Source organism: Macaca fascicularis, chromosome 14 (genome assembly GCF_037993035.2).
Source record: "Macaca fascicularis isolate 582-1 chromosome 14, T2T-MFA8v1.1".
Lineage (NCBI taxonomy): Eukaryota > Metazoa > Chordata > Mammalia > Primates > Cercopithecidae > Macaca > Macaca fascicularis.
The window spans coordinates 93,836,275-93,855,815 of NC_088388.1; the positions used below are offsets into that span (position 1 = coordinate 93,836,275).

At 44.1% G+C, this 19,541-nt stretch overlaps 1 protein-coding gene across 21 annotated transcripts in view; it reads left to right on the top strand.

The window, feature by feature from the left end:
- The window catches only part of AMOTL1 (angiomotin like 1), a 174,168-nt gene that overhangs the window by 146,152 nt on the left and 8,475 nt on the right, over nt 1-19,541 (top strand). For all 21 annotated transcript variants that reach the window (XM_074015088.1, XM_065528897.2, XM_074015093.1 and 18 more), the window contains 5 exons: nt 1,454-1,599; nt 5,579-5,728; nt 11,190-11,380; nt 16,396-16,521; nt 17,588-17,814. In XM_074015088.1, the coding sequence (XP_073871189.1) occupies nt 1,454-1,599; nt 5,579-5,728; nt 11,190-11,380; nt 16,396-16,521; nt 17,588-17,814 (840 nt within the window). The remainder of the gene's footprint in view (nt 1-1,453; nt 1,600-5,578; nt 5,729-11,189; nt 11,381-16,395; nt 16,522-17,587; nt 17,815-19,541) is intronic.

Below are 19,541 nucleotides of genomic sequence, written 5' to 3' on the forward strand. Positions count from 1 at the left end.
TGCTCCTCAGGGCTTTCCTCTTCTCAGCAATGAAGCAAAAGAGGGAGAACTGGATGTTGATGTTTCCTGTGATCCTTTCTGGCTCTAAAGTTGTGAGTTTATCTGATATTTGCAGCCTTATAGTGTCATTTTAATTTCCATGCTCTATATTTAAAACCACATTTTTCTGCCCTGTTAGTGTGCTGCATTCTTTCTATTGCTTCAGAACACATAGTGTTGGTCCTTAATGTCTGATAACTATTTGTTAAATTAACGAATGCATATAGGCGGAAATGTGAATGCATGCAAACACTGTTAACCACTGGTGTCACTTCCAGACTTGGGTTCTTTATGGTTCAGTGTGGGTTGCTAGGAGGATTGAGATAGCCAGTATGGAACATTGCAATGGTGTGGGCACACAGAAATCCATTTCTAACTACTATTGTTGCTGCTACTATTGTAATTCTATGCCTCATTTTCTATAAATACGGAATAGTATGCATACGGTTTTGTAACTACCTGTTTTCAATAAGGAGACTTTTTTTCATGTCAGTGGTATTCTCTTATTTAATTTTAATGGCTGCATCCTATCAGAGAGTTTCTAGAAGTTTATTTGGCCAATCTCTTATGTATTGTTTGTTCAAGTTTTTCCATATTATAAGCAACGTATCTAAATAGTCTTATTTTTAAAAAACAACATATTGCTTTTGCAACATGAAAAGTATTTTCAATAAGAAATGCTCATCCCATGACACTATCGACTGCCTGCTTAAGCTAAAACAGTAGAGAAGTCTGTATAGGATGATGAGTAACTAAGAGCACACCAGCCTTGGCTTCCTACATGCAAAGAGAGGCAGTGATCGCCATCATTACATTATCATTGAATGAGAGAAAGCAGTTTTCCTAAATTTAAAGCCTTGTCCCTTTCCCCTTTTCAGCAGGAAAAGGATAAATTGTGGGGCCAGGTCATATGGGAAGAGGATCTACCCGGAGATTGGAGGCCTGAGCTTGATGCTCCCCTCTGCTGTCTAACCTCAGGCAAAGAGCTTACCTCTCTGGACTTGGTTTATTTTTCTGTGAATGAGAATGTTAATATTATTATTAATATTACCCACTCTTTCATCACAGGTTTGGAAAATGGAAGCAGGCAAGGTTGTAAGCATAAAATGTAATCGTAGATACAAGATTAATTTGAAGTATGAAAGTCAGTGTTGTAGAGAAGTGAGTTATCAAGAATATGGGGTCACTGGTTCTTTGTGTACTGTTCACAATGTGGCCTGGAATGTATCTAGCGGTTTTTGAGAAAACCGTTACCTTCCATACCACCACTGTTAAAAGGGAGCAGAAACAGCAATTCAGTCCTCCGCTATTTGCATGCTTTTTATTTTTAATCCTTGCCAGATGTAGACTGGCCATGAGCCCAGAGGGTGAGCAATTTCTGATAGAGGTAGTTTTGTTCTTGTTTCCCTTCTAGACAAAGAATTCTTGAAGGAAAAGGAGAAATTAGAAATGGAGTTAGCAGCAGTGCGGACTGCAAGTGAGGACCATCGGAGACACATTGAGATCCTGGACCAGGCTTTGAGCAATGCCCAGGCCAGGGTCATCAAGCTGGAAGAGGAGGTGAGACCAGGCTGTGGGGATTTGGTGGGGAAGAGGGGAAGCAGAGCCCAGAGGGCTTCCACTTTCTTTTCCTAACCCAACTACCTTAACCAGAGCCAATTCCAAGGAGTTGAGACAGGGGAGGAATATGGGAAACTTCTCAAATAAAAGTGAATAAAAACAGAATCTATGCATTCTAAAGCCAGGCAAAGTCTGAAAAGCACAGGGGAATCCCATCAGCAAAGCACTCACACTCGGTGTGAAGCCCAGCCTACAGCCCATCGGTTGACATGTGTCCTACCAGGCGTCATGCATTGCATTTAGTAGTTTCTGATGAAATCAACCCTTTAGCTTAAGCATTATGAGGTAGCCTTTTCCTCAACCTGACTGAGGAATTAAAATGACCATTTCTGAGGTCCAAGCTAAGGAATCCAGGCTATAGATGAAGAAGAAGAAAAGCAGCAGAGGCCTAGCCAGGCAGCCAGGGGCCTGCTGCCCTGCACCTTCCAGCGTCCTGCGGTGGTGGCGGCAGGTGCCTCTGTGTTACACAGGCTTACCTGAGCAGGCTTACTGAGCACTTACAAAAGTGCTTAGCTTGTTGCTGGGCACAGAGGAAACAGTATTGTTACTAACCCAACTGTTGTTGAATTAAAAAAACTGTCTCTTCAGAAAACCTCCCCCGATGCTAAGTAACAGGAATGTTTCATCAAATTTCAAACAGAAGGATAAAGCAGCTGAAGAGGAAGATGATGGAGTAAACGAGGGTCTTGCCCATTGGAAGCCTTTAAAACCCCATAAGTCTTGCATAGAAACTACCATTTTAATACTAGCATAAGGATCCGGGGCGGCAGCCCCCATGGTATCTTCCATGTTGCCACTAAGGAACATATCAGATATGAAAACACTTGCCACAGAAAGTGACCTCAACCCCTTAAAGACAGGAGATCTATTATGCTTAAGGGAGGCTGGGGCTTCTCATTATTGTCATTACTGAAATGACATCTCCATCTCCATGAGTGGAGCTAAGGAAAATGGTGGTTTTTAAAATCTTTTAGTTTAAATGTTTCTATTAAAGTAAGAGTCCGTTGTGAGCTTCTTGAAGACAAGTTATAACAACCAATATGGGTCTTTTTTTATCATTATATTTCTGTGAAATCTTTAGTTGGTTGAATGTAACCTCTCCAGAATGTCTCATAGGTCTGCTTCCAGCATCACTCCTTTCTAATTAGGGTTTCCTTTAATGGTCTTCATTCAGTTCAGATACTGAGAGCCTACTGTAATTTACCATGATGGGTAAGAGTGAACTCTAGAGCAGACAGCTGTAAACGAGAGTCCTGGCTGTATGGCCTGTCAGCTGTGTGACCTTAAGCAAGTCATATAACCTTGAAGACTTTTCTCATCTCTAATGAAGATAATAAAGGACTTTACCTCCTCTTCCTGTTATTATTTGGAGGATTAAATGAGATACTACATATAAAGCACAGTGCTTGGCATGGTAGTGTTCCGACAGTGTTGACTGATGTAATTACTGTTATTAATCATCCTCATCAGGATATATGCCTTGCCAGAATTAAGGTTGATACAAAGGTGAAGGAGACAGATTCCTGCCTTCAAACTTCTTGCAATTGCTTAAGGATAATATTTATTCATTTAGCAAATACTTACTGGGTGCCTACTAAATGCTGAGCGCTATTCCAGGCATTGGGTACGCCCTGTTCACTCTGCCCAGCGGGGACCGAAATAGGCAAATCTCTTAGTGCTTATAGTCTAGTGGCTACACATTCAGAGAAGTATATTCAGTGGAAGTTATGGTAAGTGGTGTATGAATCACACACACAAAATATTTTGTCAGATTAGGCTGCAGGAACCTTCACTTAGTAGGTCTTCAGAAGCCAGGGGAATTGAGCAATCAAAATCACAAGGAATGAAAGGGCCAGATAAAAATCGATCCTAAGAACAGATGTAAAAAGTCTGTAAAGTTGCTGTCTCCTCTTTGAAAGGTGAAAGCATCTCCATTTTATTCTAGTGACTTCAGCTAGGACAGGATATAGGTATAACTCACAGCGGTGCTGCCTGCTGAGTCAGAAAGCTCACCTAGCAGCTAAACCACTAGCGTGTTCCAACTTGCCAGTGTCATCATTGAACTCAAGATCGAATACACCCAGGTGCAGAATGACAGGAAATAGCATCCGGTGTCTTCTCACCCAGGACCAAATCAAGTCGATGCCTAAGCCTGATTTTTGGCACTAGCCAGTTCTCAGAATGCTGTCAGTATGCCCAGGATTTATGAACATGGGCCAAACTCCTAATTGGAAGAAAACAAAGTATGAAAGTGAGAGTTGGAAGTCGTTGGTCATAATTCTAAATCCATACCTGATGTGACATTTCCATAAATTATTTTAACCTTAATTTCCATCTCCTCAGTTATTGTGTTGTTGAATATTCACTATGCACTTCCCATCTCTTCAGGGCTGCCAACTAATCTATAAAGGACTCTGAAATCTTTAGGACAAAGTTACTCCATAGATGTCTATAATAAGATTTTTTTTTTATTCACACATACATAAATGGGTACACATACATATATACATACATCCCTAATTTCTCTATTATAAATGTAATTTGTGCTTATTATAGAAAACTCAAAAAAATATAGAAAAGAATAAAGAAGTAATTGCCATTCTGTCATATAGATAAGCATGCTTAATGCTCTAAGTATTTCATTCCTGCCTTTTTTTCATGGCTAGATAGACATCATTATGATAATGTTGTATATAATTTTTGATTCCGGATTTTCCACTTGACATTGTAGAATAAGCATTTCTTCATGATATCCAAAACTCTTTTTTTAATTCTATTTATTTTATGTTATTTTTAATTTTACTTTAAGTTCCGGAATACAAGTGCAGAACGTGTAGATTTGTTACATAGGTATATATGTGCCATGGTGGTTTGCTGCACCTATCAACCCATCATCCAGGTTGTAAGCCTCACATGCATTAGCTATTTGTCCTAATCCTCTCCCTCCCCTCACCCCTACCCCTCAACTTGCCCCGGTGTGTTTTGTTACCTCCCTGTGCCTATGTGTTCTCATTGTTCAGCTTCCACTTAACAAGGGAGAACATGTGATGTTTTATTTTCTGTTCCTGTGTTAGTTTGCTGAGAATGATGGCTTCCACCTTCATCCATGTCTCTGCAAAGGACATGATCTCATTCCTTTTTATGGCTGCATAGTATTCCATGGTGTATATGTGCCACATTTTCTTCATCCAGTCTATCATTGATGGGCATTTGGGTTGCTTCCATGTCTTTACTATTGTAAATAGTGCTGCAATAAACATACGTGCAAAAACTCTTTATTTACTTCACTTCCAGTGCCTGAAAATGCAGCAATTATTAAGCAATAAACAAGTATTGAGCTCAAAGCTGCACAAATTACCAAAAGCAGGTACCCCAGTAGGGTCTTCAATTTCATACATCCTAGCCATTGTAGGTATAACTGGCAGCCTATGTGTAAATCTTTTCTGTTCCAGTGCACTTGAAGGGTAGGAGTAGAGAGGTGGGAGGTACCTGCACCTGTAGTTTTGTTTTGTTTTGTTATGTTTTTTTGAGACGGAGTCTCGCTCTGTCGCCCGGGCTGGAGTGCAGTGGCCGGATCTCAGCTCACTGCAAGCTCTGCCTCCCGGGTTTACGCCATTCTCCTGCCTCAGCCTCCTGAGTAGCTGGGACTATAGGCGCCCGCCACCTCGCCCAGCTAGTTTTTTTGTATTCTTTAGTAGAGACGGGGTTTCAGCGTGTTAGCCAGGATGGTCTCGATCTCCTGACCTCGTGATCCGCCCGTCTCAGCCTCCCAAAGTGCTGGGATTACAGGCTTGAGCCACCGCGCCCGGCCAACCTGTAGTTTAAATAGGATTTCCAGGTAATCTGACCCTACCTCCTCCACCCCAGCTTTGAGAATCAGTGGTCTAAATTCTGTGCTTTTTTACTCTTCTCCACTCAGTTACGAGAGAAGCAAGCATATGTTGAGAAAGTCGAGAAGTTGCAGCAGGCCCTGACCCAGCTGCAGTCTGCATGTGAGAAGCGAGAGCAGATGGAGCGGAGACTGCGGACTTGGCTGGAGAGAGAGCTGGACGCGCTGAGAACCCAGCAGGTAAGGAACTGGGCATAGACTGGTGAAAGAATTAGATATATTCACTCAGCAAATGTATGGAACATCTCCCATGGACCAGATGCTGCACCTTGCTCCCAGGATTCAGAGGGAAACAGGAACTCCCTGTCCTCAGTGAACCCATACAACGACCAGGAGAGAAGGCGAGCAGTCCACTTACTGGAGTGACAGATGTCCTCACAGAGAGAAAGTGGTCACCAGCTTGGGGCTAGGGAGAGGGGAATGCAGCATTAGATGACTTCAGAGAGGAGGACATTTGAGCTGGACATTGAAAGATGAGTTTGTTGGATATTTGAGGGCAAGAACATCATAGGTAGAGGGAGAATATGGTAAAGGACAGGGCCATGAAACAACATGGCAGGTCCAGGGCAGCAGGGTGCAGGCAGCTAGGGGAGAATGCCCAGTGCAGTGGCTGGTGAGGAGACTAAGGCTACTTGTGGAGGGCATTTGGTCAAGCTGAGAGACTGGGCTTTTTTCCTATAGTCAACAGAGTACCAACAACTGGGAGGTTTTTAAGCTGCAGAGAAATATGGTGCAAGAGATCCGGGAGAGAGCCCTCTGATGTCAGAGGACCATCCAGAGGGTGGATGTTAAAGTCACAGAGGCCAGCCTGAAGGTTGTCGGTGCAGCCTAGGGTGTAGTGACAGTGAGAACTCGTGGAGGAGTTGAAGGGAAGAGCCAATAAGAGGTGACATTAGTAGCACATGATGATCAGTGAGTTTTCAGAGGTAAAGGAGAGGAAGGGATGTAGGACCATCCCTAGAAAATAATATTGGCCATAAGCTCCTATTCCTGCTGCCTGTCCTTCTCTGTAACTCAGCTGTGAGTTAGCACAGAATGAAAAGCCCAGCCTGGAGTTCACCTGCACCACAGCAAGCAGGAAGAAGACTGGTCAAAGCTCCTGGCCCCAGACAAGCCTGTCCACCATCACCCAGCATGATGAGCAGAGGCCTTTATGCAGCTGGTGAAGGGTGTGCTCTAAATTGGGATACCAGGGAAATGCAAGGCAGGGCCCCATGGAATTATCTACTGGATAGGGCATAGTGGTTGTGGTTAAAACACTTGAAAACACTTGAGCGCATGCACTCAGGCCAGCTCAGCCCTCTCGCAGGGCAGGCCCGTACAGTTCCCTCTGGGTGTGTGCATTTGGCTGGAGAAGGAGGTGTTAGTGAGATTGCCCAGAAAACTAAGAAACCCACCTCCGCCTCCCACTGTCTTAGCTTGGTGGATAGCTCATAAGAAAAGGCGGGTCTGTCTGTGGACTTCTAATACTGACAAACTGTGCCACATACTTTGGCACAGAGTTACACCCTTCAGCTGTTCTCTGTTGCTCGGTTGCTGAGATCTTCGCTTCCCCAACTGAGGACAGGGGTTCTCCCTGGTTCCAGGTATGGCACTGGCCCACAATAGATACTGATGAATCTTTCTTTGGCTGACCAAATGGGCACATCTTGGTTCTTAGAGCACAAAAAGAATGTTCCTTCCCGGTTAATATGCTGTCCACACCCTACAGTTAGATTACTTCTCCTTGGCTCTTCTGCGTGCTGTGAAACCAGACTTACCTCCGTCATCCTTGTTGTTTATCAAGAAGAAACATAATGTTAGAATTATTGAAAAGTATCTTAATTGCCACAGAGGATAGTTGGCTGTATGCACACTCAGACCCATGCACGCTCACCCACACGGTTTCCTCAGGCAGGCAAAAACAACATTCCTGCTGTGCATGAAGGCTGCTGACAGGCTGAGGAGCACCAGTGGGGGACAGAAATTTCAGAATTGAAGCTCTCTTGGGAAATTACTCTGCTTTCATTTTGAATGTGTGTTCGGGAGCTGATGGCAGACCCCCAGCTGTGTATGGCTGACATGAGACCAAAGAGGAGGAGACAGTCTCTAAACAGAACTGTGATGCTCAGCATCTCTTTAAAAATAACATTACAGTTTGTTGTTGTTGTTGTTGTTGTTGTTGTTGTTGTTTTAATGAGAGCATTAATCTGCCTCCTATGATATGAAATACATTCAGGGATTATTTCCCTGTTGCTCTTGATACTCATTAAAAAGATAAGTAGAGGTTGAGTATCCCTAATCTGAATTGCTTGGGACCTGAAGTGTTTTGGGTTTTGTATTTTCAGGTTCGGGATGCTCAGCCTTCTTATTTTTTTTCCTGTAATGCTTCTTTATTTTCTGATTTTCGCAGTAAGCATACATGATCTTATAACCGAAAAAAGGTTAAAACGTTGTTACAAAAAAATCAACTGGAAACATCTTGAGGTTTTTACTAGTTCCATGTGGCAGATACTGTAAAAAGGGCAAAGTGTGTCTAAACTCATTTTGAGGGACTGTGGGCTGGTCTGGGGGGCAGCTCTGCTGTCACCAGGGATGACTCGGAGTCTACTTGAGAACATGGGGTCATGTGAGGAACTCAGCCTGTCCGGGAAAAGGGATCCAGGGCCTCTCTGATCCCCTCCTCCTCACTCACCCTCACGCAACTCATGAACGTGCCTGCCAGTTCTTGGGCAGCAGCCTCAGGCAACCTCGAGAAAGACTTCCGCCATCCACGCCACACCCTGTTCCTTCATCCCTGTGTCCAAGGCAGTTATCTGACAGCTTTAGAAAGCATGCTGGGGTCCCACTGTCACAAAGCTCCTGGTCATCTCCACCCTCAACAGAACAATAGACCAACCGCATGGACTCACCACTTCCCATTGGGCATGATTCTGAAGAGACTTTTGAGAGTGCGGCTTAGAGTTCTTGTTGATTCAACAGCCCAGACAAGGGCTCTGCCCTTTGACTTATGCCGGGACACAGCTGAACCGGTCTACTTGGCCCCCTCTAACAACACAGAGCCCTCGAGTCAGCTCCAATTATTTCTTCTGGACCTTTCCAGAAGGGCTGGTACACTGAGGATGAGCAGAGAGGCATGGAATCGTGTGTTGATTCCGAGCATGGGCCCCAGGGTTAAACCATCCACAGTTGAATCCTGCCTCCCACCAGAAAAGTAGCCTAGAGTAAGTCATCTTTCTGAACCTTAACTTCCTTATCTATAAAGTGAGGCAAATAAATTATACTTACCTCACACTTGTAACTACAAATAAAATCTGAACAAAGTGCTTATTGGAATGCCTTGCACTTAGCAATTGATTAAAAGCAAATCACTCTCACTGCTGTTTTTTCATTGCCATCATTACCTTCAGAGTCATTTGAAGTTTTAGGGCATTCGTTGGTACCCTCTCCCAAATTCCGCCATTACCCCAGATTTTCCAGCCTCATTGAGAACAAAGTCAACAGAAGTGTGGCTTACTGAAGGGGGATGGAGAGAGAAAGATAGGTTGGGACAATAGGACTAGCAGAAAGAAAAGCTCTTAATCAACAGTTCCTGTTTTATAAGCAGTTGCCCCTCTACCATGGGAGGTCAAATAGTGCTTCAGCATCATTAGAAACTGGGAGGGAAGTGAAAGAGAAAAAAGATAAAAGAGAGAGGGGAATTTACATTTTTAAGAACTCACAATTTTATCTCTTTTACAAAGAGCTCAAATTAATTTTCACATCTTACTTCCACAGTAGTCCTATGAGAAAGAAGAGAGAAGGTTCTTGAAGAATGTTTTTTAAAAGGGAAATGAGGCACAGGGAAGTTAAAGGGACCAGCCCAAGGTCATGTAGCTAACGAGGACATTCTTCCCACGTGAACACATTGAGGGCGAAGACTTAATCTGTAGTGTTCACTGTTGCATCCCTGGCGCATGGTACATGCTCAGTCAATACTTGCCGTCTAGCTGACTGAATGGGCGGCAGAAGCTGGCCCACCTGACCATCAATCTGTTTTTCTCGGTAGCACATTTGCCCATTAGACCATGCTAGCTCTGTACCCTTGAATGTTGACATTCATGCATTTATGTAAATAACTCTTAATGACATGAATTAGGGGGGGCTATGAAGAGTTGTCATGATCTCATGTGAGGTTAAGAGGATTCTGCAAAAATAAGCCAGCTGAGATGGTAACAGAAGGGATTTAGATAGAAACTGACAAGCATAGATGGCAGCTTAGTGAGGCCATGGGAGATTTTTCTTGGAAAGTTTCTAAAAATAAGGGAGTGTCTCATCTCGCTGGACTGGTTCATTTGTTCTCCTGCCTGAGGCTAGGTGCCTAGCCAGATGGAGTCAGTGCCCTTCCTGCACAGGTCAGGTGAGGATAGGTGTGCCCTTCTGCTGTGTTCCTACTTAAAATGTTGGTCACTGGCAAGATACCACTTCCTAGAGTAATTTATATTTGTAGCTTTAAAAAAAATCAAATAAAAACAAAATTTGGTTTACAAAAAATCCATAGACCCATTTCTTTTTTCCTCTCTGATACGATTAGATTCCATCAGTACAGCTCGACTGCCCAGCTGTTGCTCTGGGTAATTCCCCAGTCGTTTTCTTAATCTAGGGGATTATGTGGCTCTGGGTAAAGCATTCACATGCCTCTCATCTTGCACCCAGCTCTGCGTTTAAAATTTGCAATCACTGGAAAACATGAGGAGAATGTGTACCCCAGGATATAGACTAGCTGGGATGAAATCATTCTCCCTGGAGTACTAGGGAGCCTGGTCCGCACTCTGACTGGGCCCCTAACCCTGAGACCCCGAGATGACCTCTCTCTGCTGCTGCTCTGAAGGCAGCACTTTCTCAGAACGCCAACTTCTTCTGTGTCGTGCTCTTTAGAGGAAATAGCGTACCTAATTAAAGGAAAAAGATTCTGAAGTATGAACATCCTCAGTTTGTAAGCAATCCAGAAAATGGCTTTATTTTCTCTTATTGACACAGATGAAAAGAAAAGACTGAAAAATGAGCTTGCCTTATGCTAGAGGTCTTCTGCTTTCATATGCATTATCTAGTTTGATTCTCATTCTCAGGCCTCTGAGTGGGGCAGGTATGAATACCTCCTTTCCCAGCATTGCAGTTAGGCAGCATGCAAGTTAGGGCATCTCCCACTTCCTTTGCCTTCCATTTCCCCCGCCAGCCTCAGGGGAAACAAACAGCTGGAATCACTCTGTGGAATTCTGGAGAAAGTACCCTAGACCAGGAGGCCAAGACTTAATTCCTATTCTTGCTTTTGGTGTAATTAACTGCATGCCATTTGACAAGCCACTTCTTGTCATGCAGAGGCCTTGACCTGCAGAGATAGACCCAGGTTTGAATCCTGACCCTACTACTGATTAGCTGAGGGACATTCCATCATTAATGTAATCCCTCAGAAACTTCATTTCTCATTTGTAAAACTGGGATAATATTGTCTGTTTTGCAGAGCACCATGAGAATTAACTACAATAGAGGAATCTGGAGGTGAAGTAGCATGGTGTGTGAATTGCTGCAGGATCTGGGGCACTTCATCTGTTCTGTATGGGCAGTTGTGTAGACAGCATTCATGTGGTTTTGAGCATCAAGATGTTTTTTTCTACTCCTTCAGAAACATGGAAATGGCCAGCCAGCCAACGTGCCGGAATACAATGCCCCAGCCCTCCTAGAACTTGTGCGGGAGAAGGAGGAACGGATCCTGGCCCTGGAGGCCGACATGACGAAGTGGGAGCAGAAGTACCTGGAGGAGAGCACCATCCGACACTTCGCTATGAATGCTGCGGCCACCGCAGCAGCTGAGAGGTGAGACCAGTGGAACTCTGGTGGTCGTAAAAGCAATCAAAGCAAAACAAACAGGCTATCCAGAGAGGTCCAAGACCCATCCTAGGGAGTGAGGTCAGCTAAAAATTATTTTTAAGTGGTTATAGTGCTAGTTGGAGAGCAAAGTGGAATAACATTTCTAGAGGGTAATTTGGCAATATATATTTTCCCTTTGAGTCCACAATTCTAGTTCTAGACATTTATCTTTTAAAAATCATGTAAGTGCCTGAAGATGGATGTCTAAAGAGTTAATCTCAGTGTTGTTGAAAATATCAATACATTTAACACAGCCTAGATTTCAACAAGAGGAGGTTCATTTAATAATTTAAAGTACATCACACAGTGGAATACTGTGCAATCACCAAGAATGATGTTGTGAAAGTATATTTAAGGCACTTTTTAATGCTGGATTTATATCATGGGCCAAACTAGAAGAATAGATAATCCTCATAGCAGCCCTGAGAGCAGGTATATTATTATCATCTTTATTTTACAAGCAAAGAAAATGAGGCTTAGAGAGGTACAGTGGTTGACTCCTAATCACACTGGTAGTGGGTGGTGGGCCGTGTGTCAAATGGAGATCTGCCTGGCTTGAAAACTGATTTTATATAGTTTGAAATTCTTTTCTGCTACTGTCAGTTTTTACCTCAGTTGCCTTACTTCTTTTTGTAGGTGCACAACTTATTCTGTCTTTATAAACCAGCTCAAAGTGTGCAGTAATTCACAAAAAAAGCTCCTAAATGTTCTGTTAAAACATACTGTTGTCAGAGTGAGCAAGGCACTCTTTGCCTTTGGCCACTGGATCTCAGCTGCATGCATAGTCGCTGCACACACGTGGGTGGCTGTGCAGGGGACCAATCCAGCCCCTCACTGCCTCCCAGCCAGTTTGCTTTCTGCCCATAAGTTATATTGGGCATTTAACTTAAAGTTGTTTGGAATTCATCAAAATTTAGGGTCATTTATTTGGAAAGGATCCTCAAATTTCAAAGGAGCATCCAGAAAATGGGACTTCTTAATAAATAAGGGCTATGGTGCTATTTGGATGACAGGACGTGAACCGAGAAAGGAGTAAAAGCCACATTGCCTTGGGATGGATTACTATATTTTTAATGACTACGAGAAGGCCTGTTGGGGTGGAGAGGGGATACTCTTGAAGTTAATCACTGGCTGTCAGGCTCATTACTGAAGTAGGGGAGTATCCCCAGTAGTGTGCTCAGATGTTAGCTCCAGGAATTGGAGAAAGCAGTGCCACCATTCGGGCGTTAGTGTCTGCAGTGGGCGCTGCAGCACACTTGCACCGAGAAAGACCTACAGACCCATGTGGAAAATGCCCGTTTGGGAATCATTTTTCTGTGCTTCCACGTTGTTTATGTGTGTCTACACTTTGACGGGAAGCAACCCGCAGTATCTATGAGAGTGAGACTTTGGGAGTAGGGATAGACACTTGAGACGGTGCGGTGAAGCTCCGGGGTACTGAGTTGAGAGCTGGAGGGAAGTTGCAGCCTCCAGTTCAGCCCTTGCAGTATATGGATGGGCACAGGGAAGCCTTTTGAAACATTGGCTGATTTTTACATAACTGAAATGGTTTTTTTTTTTTTTTTTCAGCTTTTTGTTTTCTAAGCTAATAACTCAATCTCCTCTCTCATTCCGAGGAAGAGAACAGGTCATCACAAACTCACAAAGGGACCTGGCCTTCTTAGACATGTGTGGTCTGGTGCACTGCTATGCGCGGTTGCCCTGGGAGTTTCCTTCCTCCCTGTGATTGTAATGGAAAGAACGCTGCACAGGGAGGCAGGACATCTGCGCTCAGGGCTTCTCCCTCCCTTCCTGACTGTGCGTGTGTGATCCAGGACAAGCCCTTCTGAGTGTCACTTACATCACATGTGAAATATCAATGATGAGAGCAGGCAACCTGACCACATTGCTCTGGCTGAGAACACTAAAGCCCCAGTAGCAGTGTCAATGTGTGACCTTGGAGAAATGACACAGGGGCTTCCACGTGTCATTGTTGTTTCATCTGTGGGTTTATTGCGTTAGATGTCTGTTTGGGATCCTGGGCCCTGAGAGTATGAATGGGACTAGAAAGTAAAAATCAGGAGTAGGGTAATGAATGGGTCCAAAGCATAAACCCTGTAGTGGGCAGAGGAGGGAGGGTGGGGGGCGAGTAGAAACCACAGACCCAATCACAATCACCCGCTCACAGGATTCTAGGCCCAGCCTTATTCTTATCCTTTGTGCAAGGGGAAATTACTCTTACCCCAGAGAGCAGGAGTTCTGTGGGATTTACCCAGTCCCACTGTTCCCCTTCTCTGCCTTATTTGAAGCCTTGGATGGGTAGAGGGAGCCCCTTTCCATCCCCGTCACCCCGCCTTCTTTGCTTTTACACATATTTATTAAGCATCTAATAATTCTGTGAGCAACTACCCTCCCCATTTCAGACTGCCCCTTCTGGGTGGGGGAATAGGTTCAGAGAACCAATCAGATAGTTAGCCCCAATCTTAATGTTCTTTTCAAAGAAAACCTCTGTCATTTCAGTGTTGCTTTTTTCCTTTCAGTAAGAGAAAAAAGGAAAATGAAGCGTTTTTGAGAAAAGTACACATTTTGAGCTCTTATTGACTAGGTGCAGGTGCTAAATGGCCACAGACAAATTGGTAAAAATGACTATTTCCAGCCATTAGTTTTGTGACTTTTCAACTACAGATGCATATTTTATATTTATAAGCAATGATTTTTAAACAAAGAAAATAACTTATGTACACCAACTGGTTTTCCCATCTTTACGCCTCTTGATGCTGTTGGTCAGAATTTTTAGAGAGTCAGCTTATCTTGTATGTGTGCAGAAGGTTTTGAAAATTTTTTAAAATTTCAAAGCAATGTAATATTTCTTTCAGAGTTTTATATGTTTACTGTCTAAGTTGTTTTTATCTAATTGTGTTTGCTATCCTTACTTGGCAATGTAAACATGAATTTTTAGATTCGTTTCCAGCTCCATGTAGAGTCTCCAAAAGTAAATTTGTTGAAAATGTTTCTAGCCACTAATTTCTATATTCATGATTTTGTGCACCATAGTGTGAATTTATAATTTTACAAATATGTTTAAAGCATTTTGTTTGCTTTCTACATCACTTGGCCTTTAGTGTATTTTCAATGACACTTTGCACTTTTCTGAGCCACATTCTCACATATGCCCTCTGGTTTGTTTTTATCTTTACTCATCTTTGCTGAGACCTTATTCTTAAAGACATACGAAACTTGCAGGAGTATAGAGTGATGGTTAGGGGCATGGACTTTGGAGTCATAAATACCTGAGTTAGAATCAATTTTCACTATTCACTAACTGAGTATTCTTGGCAATGTCACCTAACCCTGGTTTCTTCATCTAGAAATTGAGGATAATAATACTTCGTGCACAAGTTGGGAGAACTAAATGAGAGACCATGTGTACCATGCGCTACCCAGTCCCTGTGTGAAGCTGATAGCTGTCATTAAAGGGGCCTCAATTTTTCTGTTTTGGGCTATTCTGTTAAAAAAAAAAAAAAAAAAAAAAAAAGCTTTAAAGTTTTCAGGCCGGTCACGGTGGCTCACATCTGTAATCCCAGCACTCTGGTAAGCCAAGGCAGTTGAATCACCTGAGGTCAGGAGTTTGAGACCAGCCTGACCAACATGGTGAAACCCCGTCTCTACTAAAAATACAAAATTAGCCAGATGTGGTGATGCATGTCTGTAATCCCAGCTACTTGGATGACTGAGACAGGAGAATCGCTTGAACTCAGTAGGCGGAGGTTGCAGTGAGCTGAGATCGTGCCACTGCACTCTAGTCTGGGCAACAAGAATGAAACTCCACCTCAAAAAAAAAAAAAAAAAAAAAAAAAGTTTTTCAGTATGATTGTACATTGGAACATGAAGTTAAAAAGATGTGAAATACTTGGCTACATTATGTCTTACTAATTAGGTACTCATGTAGTCAGAGCCATTATTGTGCCTTTCATCTTGAGATATATCACTTAGATGACGCAGTGATCTTATTTTTACTAATCATTGTTAGTTAGCAGCAATTGTCAAAACCAGTGGCAGGAATAGTTATCTGTGACTGGTTGTTTATAGTCAGACAGATGCTTGCAGTGAAACTGCTTCTTAATTTACTTGTGTCTGCCCTTGCCCTCACTGCACCCACCTCACCTGAACTTGTCAAGGACAGTGTCTGCCTTCATCTTTCTGCCCTGGGCCCTGGGATGCCTATTACCTTGTCCTGACCTGCATCCCAGGCAGGGCCCATAAAACAAGAAGTGAGACAGAATACAACATGAACGAAGACCTCAGCTTGGAGCCTCACTCTCTGAGAGGACCAGTCTCAGTTTTAAGTATTTACTGAGCCCCCATTTTACTGTAAAATACTGAAGTAGGCATTCTATGCTATATGGGCGATAAACAGAAATAAAACCTAAACTCTGATGGGAAAGGTGAGGCATAGGACAAGCATGAAAAAGTACAACCATGGAAATACCAACAAATATAATAATAATAATAATAATAATAATAATAGAGTCTATATGTTAGTAGATTAAATCTCTAGGTGCCCGTTTTACATATTCATAACATGCCATGTAGTTAAATACATAATGTAGTCACAGGGCAGAGGGGACTTGATTTTTGAATTTTTTTTGTTTTCCTTAGATACTGCTTAATTCTATCTAGTTTAGGAAGAGAATTGGACAGAATTCAGGAGAGGAAAAGTGGGTGAAGGAATTTGTGGAGTTTTAGCACAGCACCCTGTGGTCACCTCTCCACAAGCATTTACACCTTTCTCTGTATGGGCATCAGATGAGATTGATAACTGAGCTGAGGAAATTGGGAGGGAAGGCCTTCATGGGCCAGTGGGAGATGCAGAGCTGATCTCTGTTCCAGCATGAACACCAGCCTCTCCGTTCTGTGTCTGTTTGCATTGAGACAAAGCAAGAAGGTTTCCCGTGATCAAACACATATCCTTGTGTTGCCAGGGATACCACAATCATCAACCACTCACGGAATGGCAGCTACGGAGAGAGCTCTCTGGAGGCCCACATCTGGCAAGAGGAGGAGGAGGTGGTGCAGGCCAACAGAAGGTGTCAGGACATGGAATACACGTAAGGGACGGCTAGGTGTGGCACGTGGGACCTGCCAGCCCATGTTTGCATTCACACTCCAGGCCTTCCAGAACAGATTGCTTCTCTGTCATGTTCTGAAAGGCTGTGAACATGAGGTCTCCCAAAACTCTCCTCCCCCCTGCCGTGCCATGGAGAGAAGCAAAAGGTTCCACTCAGCAATGGGTCCGGTGCCAGAGTTGTCTGGGGGAAATTGCATGTCACCTGCAGGTTTTAAGATGCAGGCTGAGTCTAGTGACAGAAGAATTTAGATGTCTGTGTTATTTCTTGGTGTCTGTGACATTATGAGCTGAAAAGGGGAAACATTATATTCCAAAGGTTCAGAGTTTTTGAGCCAGAATTTATATATTCCAGTCCAAAAGAAAGAACATATTTAGCTAATGCACTCTTCTGATGGGCTATACAAAATTTCCAGCATACTTTTTGACATAATAAAATTAGCCTGTCCCACTTCACTACCTGAGGGCTTGTGGAACCCTGGGAGCCCTAGGCCTCGTATTTTGCAGATGTGAAAATAGGGCTGAGTAGTTGAGCCATTGATAGACAGGCTCAGTGAGTTACTATCAAAGTTGTGAAAATAACTCAGCATTCTTCCAGAAAAATCGTCTTCTACCAGAGGACCTGTTCATCTTGGTTCTTTTTTCTTAGAAAATAGAGAAATTGACTTTAGTTGAAAGCTCACCCTGTTTGAGGCTTTAGAGTTTTTATGCTTCCCTATCCCCTACCTATCCCCAGCCCCCGCCGCCAATGCTAGACCCTCTAAATATGGTCCCCAGCCCACTTCGGTCCAGGAATGTGGCCAGTCATTCTAACCGTACCTCCCTGAAGTCCCAGTCTCCCAAGGTGCCAGAGAAGGGTGTACTCTTTTGACCTATGACCAAAGACCTGTCTTAACAATTTGGAGATTACCAACATTTGAAGACTCGTACTGTGCTTCATCCTCTATCCCTAAATTACAATTAAAGTCCTTGGGACAGCCTGAGATAAATGTTTCAAGTTTTTCTAGCCAAGTGGCTTTTTATGAAGACTGTTTTGTTTTGTTTTACAGTATTAAAAATCTCCATGCCAAAATCATAGAGAAAGATGCTATGATTAAGGTCCTGCAGCAGCGATCTCGTAAAGATGCTGGGAAGACAGACTCCTCCAGCCTACGTCCTGCCCGCTCCGTTCCATCCATAGCAGCAGCTACTGGGACACACTCTCGCCAGACCTCTCTTACCAGCAGCCAGCTGGCCGAGGAAAAGAAGGAAGAGAAGACCTGGAAGGGGAGCATAGGTGGGCCCCACACCTCTGTCAGGCCATGATTGGAAAAGCAAGATCAGACAGCTTCTCTGCCACTCATGGGACATGGAAATGTCCCTGAATAGTTCCTGGTCTCAGTTTACTCATCTGTGAAGTGGGGAGGGAAATCAATCATACTTCAGTTATAGAAATTCAGTGAGATATGTGGAAGCACTGTGTACATTCTAAAGACTGCACCACTGGAGTAGCTCTTAGCCATGGGTTGACTCAGATCATAATTATCTATTATTGTTATAAGTTGAGGTGACCCTTGTAACACAAAAGGCTGTCATGGAAAAGCCTAGAGACCTCACACCTCTGAACTTGGCTGTGCTCTAGACCAGTTGTATGACGGCTCCACCTCTGCTTCCATGTCTAGAAAGGGAGGACAGTGTCTGCCTGCTTTACCCCATGGGGCATGGGAGGGAAGAATGGGATAATGGGGAGAGGACATTGGAAGAAGTGCTGTCTCGCATAAGGTGGGGGTGATAAGTTTTTGCTGTATTGTTGCATGGGCAGAATTTTGAGGAGCATTCTCTAAGTGTGGTCTTAGCCAGGAGTAGGTTTCCTGGGGGCAGGTGGGCTTGTTGGCTGGCTGGGTTAGCCAAGCTGGAGGGGAAGCAGGTGGCGTGCCCACACACAGGTCCTCCATACCCTTTCCCTGCACTCTGGCCTCTCCAGGGGTCTGGCCCTTCTTTGATGCATTTCCCCACATCAGATCATGTTTTCGTTTCTCTGTGCAGCTGAGAGCCAGTTGTCCTCAGCATAGGACCCCAGAGGAGATGGGCTGCTCTGGGCCAGAGGGGATAAGAGCTTCCATATGAACCCGAGAGAGTTGGGGGGATCAAAGGCTCCCAGCCAGAATCTCTGTTTGAAGTTCCTCCACTGGTAGCTTCAGCAGCCCCTGCCCCCAAAGGAAATACGCTTCAAAGAAGACATGTGTGTACGGCAGCTGAGATCATCAAAGACTGTCCCAAGGACATTGAGCTCCCAGCCCAGCAAGAGAGCCAGGAGGCAATGCTGAGACAGGCCTGGTCAAGGAGCTTGAAAATTTGCTCAGCTCTGGTAGAAACCTCCCTGGGAGTCCCCTGTTTGTGACATGCAGCCAGGCAGGCATCTCTGGTGTCTGTGCCTGTATCCCCTAGGACGTGGCATGTCTAAACCAGGCCTGGGAGCCGGAGGACTTGTCTAAAGGAAGAGCTGCTGTGTTTCCTGCATTGATATTCCTCCTCGTTGTTGTCATTGGTGTCCACATGTCACAAACACAGGGAGGGACTCTCCCAGGGGCTGAGGCAGGTTCATAAGTGACTGTGCAGTTCCCCACATGTTGTCACCATTGCTTGCCTGATGGGCTCTGGAAGGAGGTGGAGGTGACAGCATATACCTTCCCAATTGCCCAGGGGCTCCCGGGAGCTATAGCTGGCTAGTGACTTACTCAACCTGTCACTCCCTACGAGGACATCCTGCAGACTCTGGAGTTTCCACAGGCTGGGCGATGAAGTGGAAAGAACGTAGGTTGAACTCCAAGTCAGGCACAGCTGGGTTTGAGTCCCATTTCTGCTGCTTCTTAGCTGTGAGATGTTAGTTTTTCTGAGCTTCCATTTCCTTCTCTGTAAGACAGGATAAGGCCTGCCTCGCAGGAAGGACGTGCAGTATGAAGTGAGGTGATGTGGAAAGACAGGTGAAGGCCTTTGCTGCTCAGCATGGTCTGTGGGCCAGTG